The sequence below is a fragment of the Ahaetulla prasina genome, chromosome 2 (assembly GCF_028640845.1).
Source record: "Ahaetulla prasina isolate Xishuangbanna chromosome 2, ASM2864084v1, whole genome shotgun sequence".
Lineage (NCBI taxonomy): Eukaryota > Metazoa > Chordata > Lepidosauria > Squamata > Colubridae > Ahaetulla > Ahaetulla prasina.
In genome coordinates, this window is record NC_080540.1 from 87152616 (window position 1) to 87174572 (window position 21957).

Genomic DNA, 21957 nt, shown 5'->3' on the forward strand with positions numbered 1-21957 from the left:
CCGGGATGCCTTATGCACGGTCACTCATGCTCTGGTTACGTCTCGGCTGGATTATTACAATGCTCTCTACATGGGGCTGCCCTTGAGGTGCACCCGGAGGCTGCAGTTAGTCCAGAATGCAGCTCGCGAGTGGTAATGGGAGCCGCCCGTGGCTCCCACGTAACACCACTGCTCCGTAGTTTGCACTGGCTTCCTGTGGTCTTTCGGGTGTGCTTCAAGATCCTGGTTACCACCTTTAAAGCGCTCCATGGCTTAGGACCCGGGTACTTACGAGACTGCCTGCTGTTACCTTATGCCTCCCATCGACCCGTACGCTCTCACAGAGGGGGCCTTCTCAGGGTGCCGTCCGCCAAACAATGTCGGCTGGCGGCCCCCAGGGGTAGGGCCTTCTCTGTGGGAGCACCGACGCTCTGGAACGAACTCCCCCCTGGCTTACGTCAAGTGCCTGATCTTCGGACCTTTCGTCGTGAGCTAAAAACATATTTATTCACTCAAGCAGGACTGGCATAAATAGTTGATTTTAAATTGGGGTTTTAGTGATTTTAAATTTTTAAATTTTTTAAATTATTGGCCGTTTATTAATAGTTTCTTTTAATTTCTTTTAATTGTACATACTCTGTATTTTATTTCAGCTGTACACCGCCCTGAGTCCTTCGGGAGAAGGGCGGTATAAAAATCTAATAAAATAAATAAATAAATAAATAATAAATAAATAAGACTTTTGCAGAGGCAGCTGTTGCCACAAGCACTTTACAAAGGAAAAGGGAAAGTTTGTGTATTTGTTTAAATATATACAGTGCTTTGGAGATATACTTCACTTCATGGTTAAGGAGTCTGCTCAGACAGATTTAGAAAACAATGTTATCTCAGAGGAAAGCACCCTGTGGGGTACATCCCAGCAAGTTGAAAAGCTTAACATCCTTGTGTGACCCTTTTCCTATGTATGTAGAACTGCTGATTCAAAATTTGAGGTTGGATATTTTCCTTATTGGATTATTGCCCCACTCTCTCTTTGAAGATTTGGCTGCAGGCTATGTTTAAAAGTGAATCCTGCCACTGCTAAAGGAGGGATCCTGCTTGAGAGATCTCTGAGGGAATCTGCTCTGAGACAGTAGAAACTCAAAGCAGTTTACTGGTTGCAAATAAGATGATTTGCACCTAGATGATCATCACACCTAGATGATATTTTTACTGGAAAGAATGACTCATTAAACTTCTGCACAGAGTACAGAATTCTTAGAGTACAGAATATTTCTTACTAAAAGTATATTTATGTTAGGCATGTATGTCCCTTACATATGCATACACAAACACACATACACGATATAAGATAGACATCAGACAAGCATTTATAACTTTATATATTAAATATGCATGTCCCCAAAATTATTTATATTTATATTAGGCATGCATAACCCTTAGATCTTCATCATTTGGGCTAAATTCAACCACGGATCAATCATTTATAGGTAGTGTTTTTTTAGCAACTGCCTCTTTCAGTGACTACAATTCAGATGATGATGAAAATGTAACTTTATGACCAAACCTCATATTTATGACCTTTGCAAGTCTGCAAAACAAAACAAAGCTGAATTAAGATCATAAACACAGTTGCAGTTTCACTTAGCAATTGCTTTGCTTAATGACTGAATTGCCAGTCTTTAACAATTGTGGTTGCTAAATGAGGACTATCTGTAGTGCTAAATTCAATTGTGGAGCAATCATGGGATTAACAGCCTGGAGTAATTTTTTTCTTCATTCTTTCAAGATCCTGATTGCAGTTTCACATATATTGCTTCTTTTAAGGGGTTCATTAACAACATTAATCACTTTCTATACATCAGATTTTTCTCCTGAATTCCCAGCAGGCAAAATCTGCTTCTTATTTTCAGCTCATGCCAGCAAAATTGGACCTTGTAGTTTGTTCTCATCACACTGTGCTGTATATTGTTTACTTTCTATAGTGCATATAATCAGTTTGAAATGTCCGTAACAATTAACATTATACCTACAGTCTAATACTAGGACAAATGATTTCAGAGACTTTTTTATGCTGGTTCAGAGAACGTCTAAAATTGATTTTATTCTGTAGTCATTAAAAATGATTTCTAAACTGTGTATATTATGTTTTACAATACCATTTCTGTGTTGAAGGCATTTTATTATTATTTTTTGTGTATATGTGCATTTAGTAATATTATCTGCCCAGTGAACTTCAACTGTTAGACAGATTCAGTGTATAAATGAATAATAACAAATGATAATTTAGTTTTCTCTTTGAACTATCTTGGGAGAGTATTTGCTTCAGTAATAAATAAATCTATACTAGTACAATATAGACTTAAGAATCAATGAAGTGTTCTATTTGTGAAATCTACTCTCTTCAGAGGCAGCAGATGTTAAATCAGTGTTTCTCAATGTGGCAACTTTAAGATTACTGCAGGTTCAAGTCCCACCAGGCCCAAGGTTGACTCAGCCTTCCATCCTTTATAAGGTAGGTAAAATGAGAACCCAGATTGTTGGGGACAATAAGTTGACTTTGTATATAATATACAAATGGATGAAGACTATTGCTTGACATAGTGTAAGCCGCCCTGAGTCTTCGGAGAAGGGTGGGATATAAATGCAAATTAAAAAAAAAAGATGCGTCCATTTCAACTACCAGAATTCCACACCTAGCCTCACTTCCCCTTACTGCCTGGGAATTCTGGGAGTTGAAGTCCACACATCTTAAAGATTGCCAAGGTTAAGAAATGCTACATTAGATGATTGGGATTTTTTTTAATTTTAATTTTTAAAAAGAGGCTGAAATGCTGTAGTTGTGAATTTTCTACATAGAGGAGGTAGAGCTCTGCACACCTCCTTTCAGGTATTCTTATTTTGGCTTATTCAGAATACTTTGAGGAAAATAACCGTTATCTTTCATATTCACTAAACCCTCATTGGAATAATCTGTTACTGTTTTGGTGCAAGATTACTAGGCAATCCATTTTGCCAATATTTCAGAAGAATCATTAAGAAAATAGGAGATGACCCAGACTGAATTAATTCATTCAAAACATTAGTATTTTTAATCTGTGTTTTCTTTATGCCAAGTATTCTACATATATGCTATGTTTACAGACCTTGCACAATTTGTTTTAATATACATTTCAAAGGATTTCTACTCTCTCTCTCAATCTCTCTCTCTCTTAACCACAATGTAGAACACTGCTTTACATCTACAGAGAATTGACCTACATCTGAATAGATACAATGATATATCCAGTCACCTAGAATTTAGCTTCCCAGGCATCTTGCAAAAAAATAATAATCCAGTATTTGTCCTTTTGCCAAAGTCAGAAGTCACGTTACATAAATGCTCAGGATAATGGATTTTCCTTAGGATTTATTATGTCATGTTCAAGCTGTGAATTTACTTATCTTCATCTCAGCCCTAGAATTAATGAATGGCTAATCAAGTGTATCAGTAAGATAATACTGTATTACCCCAAACTACACCCTTACTCTAAACATTTGCTAGAGTTGGCAAAAGAATCATGAATCAAGAATCAAAAATTCTACTTCCAACACTGGAGACTCTGATGTCTTAAGACTTTTTACAAGTAAAGGTTGAAGGCAATACTTCTATTTTCTCTGATAATAATAATTCACAATAACCATTTATCCGGAAGATTCATCTTTGCTGTTATACCCTACACACTGATCTTATATTTGAAGGTTTCACCCAAATCCATGTAGGTACTAATGGTGTCACCTCAGATGTACTGTACACACTTTCATCATTTTAATAGTGTTCTCCTTTTCAAGGAGGAGCAGGACATGTAGAGTATCTATGTAGGTGCCAGGTTGATGTAAATCAGGACTTGAAACTTTGAGACTGAGACATACTCAAGGCCATAGAAAACATAAGCATAGGAGCAAAGCTAAAGAAAAAGCTAGAAGAAAAGTTCAAAATTAAAACTGAAAGCTGCACAAGTATACCTTGCTTGCCTCCCTGGCAGTGGTGGGTTTCAATTTTTTTTACTACCGGTTCTGTGGGTGTGGCTTGGTGGGCGTGGCATGGCTTGGTGGGCGTGACAGGGGAAGGATACTGTAAAATCTCCATTCCCTCCCCAAACCATGGGAAGGTTACTGCAAAATCTCCATTTTCTCCCAATCAGCTGGGATTTGGGAGGCAGAGAATAGATGGGGGCGGGGCCAGTCAGAATTTTTACTACCAATTCTCCGAACTACTCAAAATTTCTGCTACCGGTTCTCCAGAACTGGTCAGAACCTGCTGAAACCCACTTCTGCTCCCTGGGTTGTGGGTGCTCCATTGGTGGAGGTTTTCAAGAAAAGATTGGACAACCATTTATCTAGGATTGTATAATGATACCTGCCTCACGCAGGGGAGACCTCCAAGTCCCTTCTAGCTCTATGACTCTATGCTCAAACAGTGCTCAACTGACACAGAAAACTTTCTTTCACTGAATGAAATACTCTTCTCTGAGAAAGGGTAAGGATGCTGTCCTCCTCTATGATCAGCAGGGTTTTAAAATATGCTCAATAATGTTTATTAATTTATTATTGTCTTTATTAATTTATGTAAGAATTTCTAATATTTATTATATACAACTCATTTTTGCAATATTGTTCTTTTGGTACAATATTGCAAAAATGTTGTGGTATGAAGAACGAACTTTTATTTAATAATAAAGCTTATAAAATTAGATTTTTATATAAAGATTGGTAAGTGGATGATTGTGCATAAACTATGCCCCCTTAAATTGTATCCCTTAGATACTGGAACACGGGGAAAAAAACACAAGAAGAGTAATCCTAGACATTGTTATCTTAAAATTTTGTTTATTTAAGTAAAAGAATTGTTGTAATGTTCCTTCGACTACATGGCATTGTATTAATGATTGTTTGCTTAAAAGCTTATTTATAGCAATTAATAATTTATCTAACTATTTATATTACATAATCTGTTACGTTATGTAAATATGTTAATAAATTGTTATTTGTTGTAACCCATTGATATATTTAGATGGAAAAGTGTGAGTAGCTGATAGTCAATAAAGTTGCATTATATTCATAAACAAAGAGATATCAGACATATAAATACATAAACACATAAAATGCACTCATGGGACATACACCTAAATAACTTACAAAATTTTACAGACAGCTAGATATCTGCAGTGGTTTTTTTCCCACAAACAAAACATAACTCTACTTTTTTTCCTGTATTTCCAATTGTGACAATTGCTAGGATTTTTTTTTTAAAAAACTGGATATTCTGCCTTTCAGCAAATTATGCTCTGTTCAGCATTTACTGCAGTCTATCTTCAATGATGCTACCTCTGCCTGAAAGACCAAAATTTGTATAAATTTATGCAATAACCCGAGGAGTTTATGATAAGCAAGCCAATCTGACATTATTTGTGCATATAGATATTTGTGATTACACATGGCTGAACCATTTACCCTGTGTTGTTTTTATTAATACAGATCAATTGGGTCTGGACAAAAAGTGATAGCTTTCACTCCTGTAATGAAATTATTTCCTTCATCATGATAGTTGTCAACTGCTGATTGAAATTTTATATCCCTTTCCATACACAACACCACCACAAACCTCAGATTTAATCCTTATATGGTGCTTCTTTCTTTATAATAAAATATTCACACATACAGTACCATTTAAATTGAAATTTGCTTGAGTAAATTGGAATCGTCCTGGGGTTAAGACCCACTGAATTCGATTGAACTACCTTTTGAATAGACAGGAGCATGATTAATTTATGAATCTGATATCTCAATGCTGAATTACAGCTAAGGGATGGCAGAAATGGTTTGACATTGTGAATTGAAATTCCTATCGGTACTCCTTGAAATATGGAGGATTTGTAATGCTCACCATAATACAATTCTAACTCTGATTTAGATTTGAAGGTAATAGAATTAGGATACATCCCACACCTCTTCCCTGCTTTTCCTCCCATTTTCTACTTTTTCTTGCACCTCTTGCTGTAGCATCAGCCCAGTAGCAAGAAAGGTGTGACAACCATCACCAACACTTAAGAAAGGTAAACACTAAATGACATCATCAGGAACATGACAAGGTCATGTTTGGTCTTGCAATACAACAGCTACTTCAAGAATTATTGGAACAACATTTTTTGATCATAACTCTGATATTTGTGAGATGAATCTTAAGCTTGAATGTCTATGGAGATTCTCAGGCATCCAGGTCATGTGTCGTGTCCCACTCCTCCGCTGATGGCCAGGTCAGGGAAATCCGAATCAGGCTTGCCTCTGCAGCTCTGCCCAAAGTCCTAGCAAAGTCCTCAGAGCAGGCAGGAGACCAGTAAGTGACTTCAGCAAGATAAGTTCGACTTTGCCTGACTCAGAGACTGCCAGAAAGCAGATCCTTTATATAGGCCATGGGGTGTGGTTCCATGACTCAGCACTCATTAAGGCCTGCCCCTCCCTTCCTTCTGTTGCCTCCGCCTATCCAATCTTCTGATGCGAGGGTCACTCCAATCAGCTGTTGGAAGTAAACTTTCCTCAGGCCCACATGCGGTGGAGGAGGGGGAGGGGTCTAGCTGCTCCGTTTGCCTGGGCATGGAGCCAGGGCTGGGGCCGGGGGATGCTCCCTCCTCTGCAGCCTGCTTGGGCATGGAGCCAGGGCTGGGACCGGGAGGTGCCCCTTCCTCTGCAGCTTGTCTGGGCATGGAGCCAGGACTGGGGCCGGGAGGCATACATTCCTCCGTGTTCGGGAGCAGATAAGCAGACCCCGGCTGCGGTGAGAGCGGACAAGACACAACATCATGGTTGTCATCCCAAAGGTACTTTTTACAAGAGGCAACTGGACTTTCTGTTTTTTCTTTGAAGATGCTTCACTTCTCATCCAAGAAGCAGAGCTGGAGAAGCTTCTTGGATGAGAAGGGAAACATCTTCAAAGAAAAAACAGAAAGTCCAGTTGCCTCTTGAAAAAGTACCTTTGGGATGACTTAAGCTTAAATCCACATTTACTACACACCAAAACTTTTCCTTTCAGGCAATAATGTTTATAACACAATAAACTTCTTACTACTAACATGGTTTAGAAGGCATTACTTTCCTCATCTTTATTATTTCTGAAGTTGAATGGTCGGGTAGTCATTCTTTGCATTACAGACATTTTATTTGCCCAAGTTGTGGTTAAATTTATTCATCCAATTATATAGCCTAGAGCAGGGGTCACCAACCTTTCGGACCTCAGGGACCATTAAATTTATAATTTTAAATTCCGAGGACCACTAATATGATTTTTTTTAAAAGATAAATAGTATTTAGTGCAATATAAAAAATGCAAATATTTTTCTCGCAGACCACCAAAATTTTCTCGCAGATCACCAGTGGTCCACGGTGATCCGCCTAGAGCAGGGGTGTCCAAACTTGGTCCCTTTAAGACTTGTGGACTTCAACTCCCAGAGTTCCTCAGCCAGCTTTGCTGGCTGAGGGACTCTGGGAGTTGAAGTCCACAAGTCTTAAAGGGACCAAGTTTGGACACCCCTGGCCTAGAGTATGCCATTGAGCAACCATTCATAACTGGCACTGACTGAACTACTGTGTTATTGAGTTGAAGAATGCATCACTAAGAATGAAAATGAAAAGGTGAACCTCATTTAGCAATGGTGTTCACATAAATTGGGGAAAGAATTTTAATTCTGTAAGTGGAAATTTAAGCAAAACCATTACATCAATATATGGGAAAGGGTCTTAATACAAAAAGGACAGCATTCCTTCTTACCCCAAACCCTTGTTTCTCCACAATTATTATGCTATATTTTGCTTTCCAGGCATGTATTTCATTTGGGGAGGGGAGGAATTGAAGGTTGATTAGCATCCAAAGTGCTTTTTTCTTGATATGCTCTCTTCCTTTAGCCGTTGGTGTTTTGTTTTTTTTTCCTTTCTGATGCTCCCTTTGCTTTTTCTTCCTCCCTCCTCAGCAACTGGTTGCTAAGACATAAGACAGAATGATCATGCAAGGCCTCTGTTTCCTACCAAATTAAATTGAACTTCCAGTACTTTCAAACTCACTATGTGCAGTCAACTTTTAAAGATGATGGGTGGCTGAAGGATCACAGTTTTCCCAGCCGTGTTCTAAACTGATTGCTATTGGCAGATAACTTCTGAAATATGGTTGATGGCTGGTTCTCTAGCTAAAGGAGAAAACAACCAAACTAACTTCTCTGAGTATTCTAGGATTATTAAAAAATAATCCTAGAACACCCAAGGAAATATCCCCTTTGCTTATTTCATTCTAAGCTTGATTCATGATTACTCCATGAGCATGCTTTTATGATTTTCTTGGCCACAATATAAAACTAGATTGCCATGGCATTTTTTTCTGAGAGGTGATTACATCTTCTAGTCTAACTTGAGTTCTAGGATTTCCTGTAATCTCCCATCCAGTGAGAAGCCTTGCTTAATTTTTCAGGTCCAGGTTAGGTCAGTGATGTGCTGCCACCTGCTGAGGTTACACAAAGCCTACAAGGGTGAAACAGAAATGTCGCAATCTCTAATAACGTGCCTCTTTACAAAGTTTGATATCTTTTTTTTCTCTTTGGTTTTAGCAGGTTTTACCCAGAAAAGATAATGAAAGACCAAAAGACTCAGAGCATACCAAAAATCAGTTAACTCCATTTCTGTGCAATGTGTTCAGATCCTGGAAAACATTCCCTGTTATTCCTTACATCTGTCTCTATTACAATGCCAAAGGCTTCAGTTATTAACTGGACTGTCACCACTCATTTAAGGATCTCTGGCTCTGGCCATATATAATCTTAGCATGTCTTCAGTCTGAGACATGTCTCAGGAGGAACAAAAAACACAGTCCAGGTAATCTGTTACCTGTATATTGCTTCCTCACTTTCCCCGACCATCATTTCTGCCAAGAAATCAATCTTTATTTGTATTAATTGGATTTATACCCCAGTTCCTTTTCTCCTGCAACCAATCTGGGTTATAGGGAGCAGAACTACTTTCAATGAGTCAGGATAAAACACATACTGGGAAAAATTAGGAAGCAAAAAATACCTTGCAGTTGAAGACGATTGTCAGTAATATTTTAAAGAGAAGGCAGGAGAAAATTGAAGCAACCGAGTCAGCGTGAGGAGAAATGACTGGCTTTGTTTCTCCTTTTAACTGGGTGGTGCTTAGAAGATGCTGGAATACTATTATGAAAAACCATTTCAACTCATTTAACCTCCTCAGGCAATCTGATTCTCCAAGGTCCTCTTTTTCTGTCCTTAGCAGCATCTTAAGATGGCCACAGCTGTACCCAGATCCCAGTGTCAGAAACAAAATGCTGATGGGATAATTTGGGATCGAACTATTTTGAGAAATAAAGGAGGCAGAGGAGAAAGTGTCATGTTCAAGCAGAAGGTCAGCTTTTCTTTTACAGCGTGAGGGAGTTTTGATAGATAATATGAGATCTTATATGGGATATAAGTTCTCACAGATGGGCATTTCTAGCCTCACTTTAACTATTTTAACAGGACATACCTTGGAGCTCTGCAGAGCTTTGTTAATATTTTGATCAAAGCAGAGGAGAGCCCCACTTCTCTTCAACGAAGTGCAATACACTTAGCGCTTGGTTTTCTTCATCTACACCAGGGGTGTCAAACTTGTATCGTCATGTCATCGTCACATGACGTATCACAACTTTTTTCCCTTTGTTAAACTGGGGATGGGGATGGCCAGTGCATGACTCTGGCCCATGGGCCACAAGTTTGACACCCCTGATCTACACTATCACCCTAGTGGAATATCTGAATGTTCCACCTCCACTATTCTTCAGAGAGTACTGTGATATTGCTAAATGGTTTGCCATGTTAAGGCAGATGTGTACAGTTGTAAAGAAAAAAAAATCTGGTTGATGATGATACATATATACTGTAGCTGCCAGGGAATGTTAATTTTACTGATATGTGTAGGGTTTTGTTTTTTTTTGTTTGCTTGCATCAATCCCTACTTTTCTACAGCAGAACCTCTTTGTTATAAAACCTTAGTAAGACCACACCTGGAATGCTGTGTCCAATTTTGGTTACCACATTACAAAAAAGATGTTGAGACTTTAGAAAAAGTGCAGAGAAGAGCATATGATTAAAAGCCTGGAGACTAAAACATATGAAGAATGGTTGCAGAAACTGGGTATGGGTAACCTAGAGAAAAGAAGGACTAGGGATGACATGATAGGAGTATTCCAGTATTTGAGGGGCTGACACAAAGAAGAGGGGGGAAACTTATTTTCCAAAGCACCAGAAGGCAAGACAAGAAACAATGGATAGAAACTTATCAAGGAGAGAAGCAACCTGCAATTAAGGAGAAACTTCCTAACAGTGAGAACAATTAACCAGTGGACTGGTTTGCCTTCAGAAGTTGTAGGTGCTCCATTGCTGGAGGCTTTCAAGAAGAGATTGGAGCAACCAGTTGTCTGAAATGGTATAGGGTCTCCTACTTAGCAGGGGGTTGGACTAGAAGACCTCCATGGTCCCTTCCCCTCCATGGTCCCTTCCAGCTCTATTTTGTTTGAAACATTGATTGTTCAGAAAGCAGATCTGAAAGCAAAATCTCCCAAACTGGGCAGCGTGTCTTCTTTTCCTCCTCTCCTAAGAAAATGCATCTCCTGGCTGGATGTTTGGAAGGAAAGAACAGAGCCTTCTTCCAAGGCAGATGGTAGAGCTTTCACACAGGATGTGGCACTTGTAGTACTCACTCGATTTAGAACCTAACAGAAAGTCCTTCTGCAGCTCATAGCACTGCCTTAAAAACAGCTTTGTAAAAGTTTGAAAAGTAAGAAGTCTCATTTGATTGGAGCTCGATACATCCAGGTACTTTTCTTGGTAGCAAGACAGAAGATTTGTCATTGCTTTCTTCTAGCATGTTTTTCCAACTTCTCAGGCTAGCTTACAGCCCTGGTCTCCCATCTGACCTGTCCCAAACCTGCCTCTTTCAAATTCTGGTTAGTGCTGCCATCTGCTACTCTGCTATTATTGCAGCCATAAAATCATTATCTACATTGAGACATTAATACTGTAAACCCAAATAAACAGGTCCTCATCATACGGTTGCAGTAGCAGATGAATTTCCCCACTGTGAAAGATAGCCTCTGGGTGAACAGTCATTGTTCTGATTACATTACTGTCTGTGCGGCTTAGATAACTGTGGCTGCAATCCTGCACACTCCAAACATCTCACATTCAATGGCTTTTAACAGCCTAATGGTTTGCAACAACCCAACATTTAGAACATGCATCTCAGTTGCTTTTATAGCACTCCTGGGATAAACAAACAGAACACACAGAATTTGCATAGTATCGTACGACTGAACTCAGGGAAGTTTAATTACAAAACTGCATTTTAATTGATTACCTGTGGAATAAATGACAACAGTGCCATTCGGAGAAATAGCGACCAATATACACTTTATCAACAGAGCTTTTTTCATCTGACACATAATAATTATTTAATTGCAATATGTTTAGAACTGCAATTGAAAATATTAATATGCATGCCAATTACTTCCTGCAGCTACATGATAGCTTTGGAGCCCAAGCAAGGGACTGATGTATTCTACAGAAAAAGATCTCAGCCTAGTACCAAACTTAACCATTTCTCCTCTTCCCCAACTGCTTCTATACTACTTTTATTATTATTAATAGTGAAATGCCACAGAAGGCCATGTTTGAAGTTACAACTGCCAACTAAGCAAGCAACTAAGCCAGTCTAGAACATAACATAAAATACAACCATTCAGCAGTTAGACAATACTGCCCCACCCCAAACCAAACGTTGTAGTAAATGTCGGTGATTAGCATACAGGTGTTCAAAAAAAAAAGTTTGGATCTATAAGTAAATTTCTAGATGGTTTTCAGTAGATCTGATCTGACAATAATTTAAAAGCTAGTGTACCCTACCTTAGGTTGCTGGGGGGAAAAATAATGGAAAGAAAATCAGACTGGATTATCGTGTGAGAATTTAGTTGCATCCTTGGTTCTTATACTCATCACAAATTCCTGGGTTAAGCATGTATTTAGAAATATCTTGTACCTTAATTCTCAATATATATCCATTTACCTAAACTTGTCTGGTTCACAGATTTCTATGGCTGTAGATTAATTTATTTTTAAGTAGATGTTAAATGATTGAAATCAGTCCATCTTTGCCTTAATAATGTTTCCCAGTATGGTAACTGCAGTGAGGCTATAATAAGCACAAAGATGAAAGACCACAGAAACATCATTAATGGGGGAACGGATTGTGAAGATATCTGATCCTGCAAAAATCACTAAATTGACTTGTTTGAGTAAAGAGGGAACTACAACTACTTTTATAAAAGTCTAGAAATCGTTTGTAGACTCTTTGCTGAAAATGGATAAACATGAATGATTGATTTCAGAATTTATTGATTAAAAAGGTTTACAGGAATAAGGAAACTATGATACTCAATATGGGAGAGTGAAGGTGGTAATTGTTATGTTTATAACTGCTGCAAAGATCAGAAGTTGTTACTTGAGATTTTTTAAACTTTTTCTTGCTTTTTTGTGATCCTTCACTTTTAATTTTACCATTTTATGACCTTTTTCTATTTTTTTCTGTTTGTGTAGTTTTTTTTTAATTCTTTGTGAAATATTTTAATAAAAAAATTCATTGAAAAAAGATAAGTGTATCTTGGTTCTAGCCATGATCCTTTAAAAGGCTTTAACTATTAATTAATTCTCAGGTTCATAGATTGGTCAAAACGAAAGCAAAACTTGACTATTGGGTCTTCTAGTACAAAATTTCAGGAATGTTTATCAGAGGAAAGAAATATCTGCCAGTTGTAACAAAGGGAGAGAGACGTCTTTCTGCACCTCTAAAGTTTGCAACTGAATTACAGAATTGGTTATTGTTTAAGTTTTAACCCAAATCTGATTTATTATTTCTTGCATTTCACACCAAGCAAACATTCCAGCAAACATTTTCAGTGAGAAAAGGAAGCAACTAAAGAGTCCAAAATATTATCCTGTTATGTGTCTTATAGTGCTCCAATTACAGGCCCCATCAAACACTGCTTCAGCATAATTGTTTGGTCATAAAATTGAGTTAATTATTCCTTGCAACAGCAATATTATGATGATGACAATCAAACTCAGCTATCAGGTGAAATCAGTAGATACTAGGTCCTTCAGGACACATGATATGAAGGGGAGCTTCATGAATGAATGTATAATGAACAAGCTCCTGCTGAATCTGCTACTTGCCATTTTGTTTTAAAACAATAATCTATTTCTATATCTCCTCAAAAAGTGATGATTGAAATCAATAGTCTATCGTGCTCTGAACTACAGAAAATATAGAAAGTTATAATATTACTTCTTGATTTTAGTCTCTACAAAAGTTCTCCAAGTAGTCTATTTTATTTTTTCCCCCTTTACTTCCAAAAAACATTGGCAAACTGCAGTATATTGCTGAATAAATAATTAACTAACTGATAAAAGAAACTGTTCAGGGAACAATAACAGAAATGGCTTTTTTCACATGCTTTTATAGTCTCCTAGAACACTTGCAGTTATAGGACATCACAAATGATAGGACATCACAAATGGATGATATTTTATAAGCATATTTCTGAGAAATGACTGAAAAATTCAGTATATACGTACAAAGAGTATTGAACTCTAATTTGCACACAAAGAATTTGGGAGTACTTTTCATTCATTGCTACAGTAATCCACAGTGATGACATAGAACTTTGTATCTTGATTTAGAAGATCTAAACTTACAAATGTATGCTTGATGTTCTTCATCAGTGGAATTGTTCCATAGTAAGAAAGCTTATGTTTAATTATTATTATTATTATTGAATCACGCTATTACTATTACTTCTTCTATTGCAACTACTCTGATTTGAAAAGTGAAATCCTTTGGACCGACTACACAGATCCTAAAATATTAAAAATCAGGAAAATGCTATGTAATGAATGCACAAAGATATTAAAAATTGTTACCCGTATTGTGAATGAACCATACTGTGCAATACTGCATTGTATAAAATTTACAGGACAAGTTCATGCGCAGGACAGCATCTATACTTACATTGAATATCCTGCCCAATGCAGAAAATTGCATCAATGTTGCTAGCAAACCCACACTTCCCAATGGAAATTCTAACAAAATGCAGCAGTGTGGAGCACTGCCATTTTGAATCCCAATTTATAGTTTATCATTTCTCTTCTTCCTCATTGTTCATTAAGAGCCAGCAAATCAGCCAACCTGTGTCACTGGCAGGCCTTCTTGGACTGCTTGGAGAAAATACCCAGTTGAGTCTTTTTCCCCATAAAGGCTTGTTCCAACAAGGCCACTGATAGCTTTGGGCACAGATCCAGCTGGTTAAGTTTGATAATCAATGGGACAGCATTACCAGAGGGAATGGCTAGATTCCATACCTCACATGTAGCTTATAGAGAAAATTAATGCTTGATACGTTTGCAACTTGCAAACTAGTCCTAACTTATTTTGTCCCTACTTTTTTCCTCAGTCCCATTTTTCATATAAGATGCTTTTCCTATGGTCAATTTCATTTATCATTTGGCACAGTGGCATTCTGTTATGACTGCCATATCTTGTTTGCTTAGGCATCTTCTATGTAAAGACTGGCAAACTCTGAAATGTAATTTCCCATGCCGAGTTCCTAATATTTCTAGACTTTTAAAAAAGCCAAAAACATGGTACGCTCTCTCTCATCTATTTTCCCGTCAAATAAATCTTACTGTGACTCGATTGTCTTCCTTCCTGTACATACTATACTGCTAGAAATTATATTTTTGTAGGATAAATATGTAATATCTGAAAACACTAGCAATTTCAGACACAGAATAGCATATGACTTCTAATCGTCTTCTTTCAATATAAAAGAGAGATAAATGTCTGCAATCAATTATAATGGATGCCAGGCTCATTTACTATGAAGCAGTAGTCAGTGTTATTGCATAAATAGCTACGATTTATACGCACTTACTGTTATTGCTTTATTTCGCTAACAATGGTGGCATGGCAACTGTGCAATAATCTATCACTATTTCTGGTTCTGCCTACACACAATCGTTCTGCTGTATGTTATTCCCAATTCTGTTTGCTATTACTGAGTAACCCATGTTTGGTTGTTTACACACACACACAATCACACACACTGTTACCAGTTTACCAGCGATGGTGAAAATTCAGTTGCATTTTGATTGGAATATACCAAAATCTATCTACTTCTTTACATTCTAAATATAGGGGAAAGATATGAATGGAAGATTCTTCCATCTAGCAAAAGGTATTCAGTGCTAAGCAGTTAGGAACCTCGATTAGTGTGTTTCTGATGCTGACACTTTTTCCCCTTTTCCCTTCTCATCACATCTGATAAGAAACACCTAACATGTTCTTCTCCAGTTTGGAATTAATTATTGTGTTTATTGTAGGTGGTACAGATCAACAAGCAATTAAAGTGGTTGTTTTTATGAAAATAATTGATACTCCATTTTTAAAGCAAAATAGATAGTGAGAACTTGAGGTGTAAAAGATCTCAACATGTGAATATGGTATATTGCAGATTAACCCACCGCTACAGGTATAAAGGATTTTCTCTGTAATATTCCATGCAAAATAACTACATTTAGGCATAAAGCTCATACATCAAACCCTTTCATAAGGCAAACTACAATTTAGCTTCATTCCACTTTGGAAAGACTAGAAAACTCTTTTTATTTTTTATTATAGGTTATCGTGAAAACTTTAAATTTTCGGGTCCTTATTTACAGCTTTCTATACAGCTTTAGCAGCTAACATCATGAAAGGACTCATGATTTGTGCAAGAACAAATCTTTGCATAAGATTGCAGCGTAATTCCTTTCAAAGGTTATTCTCCAAAATGGGTGATCTCAAGCCCATAATCACTGGTCCAAGGAAGACTTTTTGGAAGCCAGAATTGAATGCATGATCCTCTTATTCCAACTGAACCTCTTCTGCAAACGCTCAAGTAAGGTTGTCCTCCACAACTCCTAGACTTGTGAGCTTGTAAAATAATATATTTTGGATTTGCAGGAGAAAAGGCAAGTGGATAAAAGGTTAACAACTCTTCTCACATGACTATTGTGAGTGTCTTTTGCAAACGCTGGTAGGCCAGCCCCGTAAGCAATCTTAATAATCCACAAATACAGAATTCCAGACTCATATTCACCCTTTCATTTCAATTTTTGATACGGTAGAAGAATCAGACACTTTTTGAATAGCCGAAACCAGCATTATAAAAACATCTGGAAATAAATAATATCCACAAGAGCAACAACCAAAAAATAATAGCGACAGGAATACCAACAATTCTCGAATCAAGACACGTGAAACATTTCCATGACGACAATGCTTGCTTTCACCTGCCACAGCCACATTCTGAAATGAAACATTTGTCCAAAGAAACTAGAGTTTGTGTCAACACTGCTTAAAAGGAATTATGAGATTCCCGATTATTGTCAATGCTTATAGGAAATGAATCTATATCAGTATCAGGCAGATCAAGAACTTGTCTGATACGGTTTTAAAGCTGAATTGGTAAAGCCCAACTGTAGTCTTCATGTTTGTGAAAAGCAACAATTGCTGATAACCCACAGAGAGCAAAATGATGGAAGCTTTTAATTTAAGAGGGAAAAATGAGATTCAGTGCAACGGGATGGTACGGACTAACTTTCATGGGTCATCTAGGACAAAGTGTTCTACATAAAACTGAACTCTAATATAAAGCTAATCAGAGTTATTGTTCCCTTAGATTGAGAGAGAAGAAAATTGTTTGCTTACAGTTTACCACTGGGACACAATTTCAGTTCTCTATTGAAAACCTAGCTACAATTAGGGACCTGAAACATTAAGCCGAATTTACTATTATATATTAACCCCAACCCAATGGTGGGATTCAAATAATTTAGCAACCAGTTCTCTGCCCTAATGATTTCTTCCAACAACCAGTTCACCAAACTGCTGAGAAAGTTAACAACCGGTTCTCCCGAAGTGGTGCGAACTGGCTGAATCCCACCACTGCCCCAACCCCTACAACTGATTATATATTAATCCCAACCCCTACAACACATCAATATTAATAAAATCCAGAAATTAAATGACTGAATAAGTAGAAAGCTGTCTCATTTAACTCTGAGACACTTGTCTAATATTATATACAAATATATTGGTATATTAACTGTTTCAATCTTTTACCAGCTATTCCTTCAACATTGTCCCATTAAAATACATCTAGTTTTCATGGCATTCATTTGACTTCCTTTATATGATAAATCACTTCCTTAATTTTCTTTATCCATTAAACTAATGTGTTAGAGCAGTGTCTATCCAAGGTCAACAGTTCTGATTCATTTCTCACCTTCATGTCACAGTCGTTTTTTCTATTTTACTCTCTATTTTAAATCTGATCTCAATCCACCACTTGAAAATAACTGTAACAGCACACAAGAAGTTGCAAATAAATTACTTTCATCTACATAAGCAAACATTGTTCCTTATTAACAAAAGATTCATACAAAGAAATCTGTAACCACTGAAAAATGGGAGGCTGGTGATTATTAATTCAACAGTCTAAGCATCATACAAAAAAGACCGAGGACATTTGATTCCTAGACCAATGAAAGGATCGACAGGTAAGCTCCAAAAGAAGATGAAAATGATCTCTTCAATTAAAATTTGAGTCTCGGATTCATGCAACACAAAACAGAGAAATAATTCAGAGAATCCTTATAGTTTCATATCAATTCTTATTTTCTGAGCAGAAAAATATTATTAAATTGTTTAATAAATTACATTTTTATCCAACTTTTATTACTTTATAAGTAACTCAAGGTGGTGAACATACCACAAGCTGACAGCATTTAAATCCAAGTAGTAGATATTTTAGATTTTTCATTGCCCTGACTGATAGTCACCTTTGCAACGTATCAGTAAAGTGTAGTGGTTAAAGTGTTGGCCTAGAAAGCAGGAGACTCTGAGTTCTAGTCCAGTCTTAGGCAAGTGGATGACTTTGGGTCAGTACCTCTTGTTGTGGAGAAAATAGGAGGAGGAAGTAGTATTTACTGTATATATGTTCACCACCTTCAGTTACTTATAAAGTAATAAAGGCGGGATAAAAACAGCTAATAAATAAATAAAATCTAAATAACACTGACTTTCATTTTACTGATATAGTAAAAAAATATTCCCTATAGTGATAAAAAAAGCTTTAATAGTCCATTTTTAGTCTCAGAAATATTTAAACTGCTGAAGATCAAAGTATCTCTGCTTTAGTTCGGACCTATCATCAAACTTTCATTGGTGGAAGAGTGCTCTTATGTTCTCAGGTATCTTGGGTATTTTTAAAATATTGTATACCTATAAATAATACTTACATAATTTCACTTCTTGTCATTCTCACACATTTAGACAATTACTTATCAATACCCATAAATTACATTGTAAGGGAGAACTGATGAAAACCAGTTGTAAAAATAAAAGAGAATAATTTTTGAAATTATTTTAAAAAAGGAAGGGAAAAGGGACCTGTCATTAAAACAATCCTTGCTAGAAGGTCTTAACGTAAAGATAAGCAGACAGGTAGGTGCGAAAGCAGTCAAGAGAGAGCAAAAGGTTGGCCAATAGCTAGCCTTTACTTACAGGTGTAGGTCATTTCAAAACTGTCACTAATATTCACAATATCAATCTGTGGAGCCAGCTTGGGGGGCTCTGTGAACTGAGATAATGCAAACATAAAGGCTGCATGTTCCTGGGATTGCTGAGTAGGAAATAATCCCCCTAAGGTAAAAAGAAGGGAAAATATAATAAAAAAATGGACATTAAGTAAGAAATCAAACTTTAAGTGACAAAAGTATTCTACAACTGCAGTGATTACACTTAATGGGTATCGAAAGACAGTGGCCAAAATTTCTCCAAACACTTTGGAAGCCATGTTAGTCTCTTGTAGCTAGAGAACAAACAAACACGAAATAAAAATCATAAAATGAGGTTCCCCAAACCATTGGGAGGGGTTTTAATTTGGCATGAGCTTGTCATCAATTTCAAAAGGTCCTTTTTTAAAAATGTTATGAAGTCCATATTACCCAGCCTCGGTGAGCCTTGAATTTTGCTAGGAGCTTTTGGTACAATATTCCATTTCATTCGGTTATTACATAACCCCAAAGATACCAGATCCCCCAATTAGGTTTATAAACGAAGATCGAAGCTGCAAAAAAACGGGACTTAGCAATACTCCAAATGTTGAGACTAAGCTTTTTTGCAGCAACGATGGCCAATTCCCTCCCCCCTCAACCAAGCGTGGATATGCCCACGCTGAGCAGATGTTTCTTCAACAGGTTGTTGCTAAACTAAAAGAATAAACAAAAGACATATCTTGCCATCATTTCAGCAACTCCTGTTTTTGGACAGTGAGGGAAAAGAGAACGGCCAAGTTTAAGAGAACCCATAATTAAGCCACCTTCTCCAAGAGATGCCCTATATAAGGGGATGTTACTTAGCCTAAGGAAGTAACAAAGACCACCCAAGCCCCTGGTCTTCCGAGGCCTGCTGTTCACTGAATCCCTCCTCATAGGAACAAGAGATTCGGGCTGTGAGCAATTATGAAGTGTCCCAATGGGTCCAAGCAATTATTCCATTAGCCCAGATGTTTCGGTTCGGGCAATTGGCTTCGGGAATGCACTGTTTCGTAATCTGTTGGGCTCGATTCTGTTAGATGGCCCCAGCGTGAATGGCTGGCTCGAATAAAAACCAAACGACCGAGAAACGGCGACCAGCTAGTGAGAACCGCTGGTGGAATTAAAGCTAAGAAGTCCGAAGCATCAAGTGTATCAAGTCCATCGGGGCGGGGAGGAAGGAGGGGATAGCAGAGAGGCTGCCTGGACAGGTTCAGTAGCGTGCAAAGAAACCGGATTTGCCTGCGCCCGGCGAAATGAATAGATCAACCAGAAGCCCACTTCGGCGTTGTTGCCAAGGAAGCCTGCTCATTTTTTTTAAAAAAAGCTTCACCTTTTGTTTCCTTAGCCAGACGCGGAAGCAACGTGGGAGGCGCGATGCCCCCACCACCACCACACACACAGCCTGGGGAATGGAGGGAAAACTGCCATAAAAGCGCTGGGGCAAGGCGCGAGGCAGAGAAGCCAGCCTGGCGCCGGATTTTGTCCGAGGGAGGGGACGGAGGGACGAGAGATCTCGAGTGGGCAGACGAGGGAAAGCGACTGCAGGTCACCGCAACAGCTGCCTGGCGACGTTCCCCCGCTTTTGTTTAGCAGCCTCACAACAAAGAGCAACGCCAAACTCGACGTCCGGCGGCGGGTCGCCCTCGCTACGGACCCCGAAAAACCTCCCCTTCCTCCCCCTCCCCGGAGCAGGGGAACAGATTACGAAGTGGTCTGCACCCGATTCTCGAAATACCGAGTCCCTACATGCAGGAGAGAAAGAGAGAGAGAGAGAGAGAGAGAATAAAAAAGAGGGGGAGCTTTCAGAAGCACTTAGAAGGAAGGGACCGTTTCTCTCCCCCCCCCCAGCCAAAGTCCAGTATGGGGGTCTCCTCCTCATCCTCTGAACGCGGTTATAGTCCACGCAGAGGCCCCTTCGCGAGCGAAATCGAGGGATGGGTTGTATCTCGCTCTCCCTCCCATTCTCGTAACACGCAGCAACACCGATTCCCCGCGGGAAGATGCCACCAAGATGCCATCGTTTTTCACACTCACCGATCTGGATGTTGCTGGGGAAATTGACCCCCAACGCTGCCCCTAGGAAACTGGTGCAGAAGAAGGCAAAAATGTGCTGCATATTCCCTTTTGCATTGGCGAGAGAGAAGCCCAGGTCCAAGCATAGATTTTTGGTATTTCCACCCCCCCTTTCTGGTTTCTTCCTTGCTTCCTTCCTTCTTCCTTCCTTCTTTTTCTTCTCTCTTTCCCCCCCTCCCTCTCTTTGGTTCCCTCTTTACCCTCCTATATTGCTGTGCCACTCTTTCTCTGGGAATCGAATGCTTCGGTTGCTCCCTTAACACCAACTGACAGCAGGTTTAACTGAGCTCCGAGAGAGAGAGAAATCCTTTCTACATCCACAGTCCCCTTCCCCCCTCCCTCCCTGCCTCCCTCCCGCAGAGGCATGCACATACAGCTACACTCTCTCTCACACACAGAATACTCTCTTTTCCATCAAGCTCCTTTCCCTCCCCTTGTTCTACCTCGCCAGCAGAGAAACCAGAGTCTCCCCTGCGTGCCCTTTTTTTTTTTTTTTTTAGAAAAAATGCAGCCTGCTTCCTTAGGATCTCCCCTTGCAAGGGACAGTCTGATAGTCAATACACCCTCCAGTGCAAAGAGGAGTCTTTGGAGAGGTCCTGGAGAAACTGTAAGGCTCCCCCTCACCCACCCACCTCCCACACGCTGCTGGTCCCTAAGTGGCCAACTCCACCTGCACTTTGCTCCAGACCAAGAGGGAACAACAGGGCTATCTCTTGGGACTCCTAGTGTTACCCATGAAAGGCCCACTTGATTAAGACAAGGCGGGCAGGGTGCCCGCGACAGGCACAAATTGTTCCAAGAGGAATGAGGGGGCGGTGGGAGATTCATTGTTCAAAGAAGTCAGAAAGAGATACTGAAGAGAGAATGCAACCCTTCCCATTCTGACTGAGTTTGGTCTATACCCCAATTTCCCCCCCTCTCTCTCCACATTTGTAGGTCTTCGACCCCTTCTTTATCTTGGTTTGTTTGGGACATGATGGGCGGGATGGAGGTGAGGGAAGTCCAGGCTCCCGGCTGATGGAAACACAAAGGCTAGGAGGATAAGCCAGCTAGCCTGAGGAATGAGGCAGGTGTGTGGGAGAAAGGGAAGGAACGAGAAGGAAGGTGTTGATGCTATTGAAGGGGAGGAGGTGAGAGT

General features: G+C 38.9%; 1 protein-coding gene across 4 annotated transcripts in view; it reads right to left on the reverse strand.

The window, feature by feature from the left end:
- GRIA1 (glutamate ionotropic receptor AMPA type subunit 1) overlaps nt 1–20895 on the reverse strand; it is a 280511-nt gene extending 259616 nt beyond the window's left edge. For all 4 annotated transcript variants that reach the window (XM_058171232.1, XM_058171231.1, XM_058171229.1 and 1 more), the window contains exons 1-2: nt 20781–20895; nt 18712–18849 (exon numbers count right to left, since the gene is read on the reverse strand). In XM_058171232.1, the coding sequence (XP_058027215.1) occupies nt 18712–18849; nt 20781–20862 (220 nt within the window). In that variant the 5' untranslated portion in view covers nt 20863–20895. The remainder of the gene's footprint in view (nt 1–18711; nt 18850–20780) is intronic.
- Nucleotides 20896–21957: the final 1062 nt, after the last annotated feature.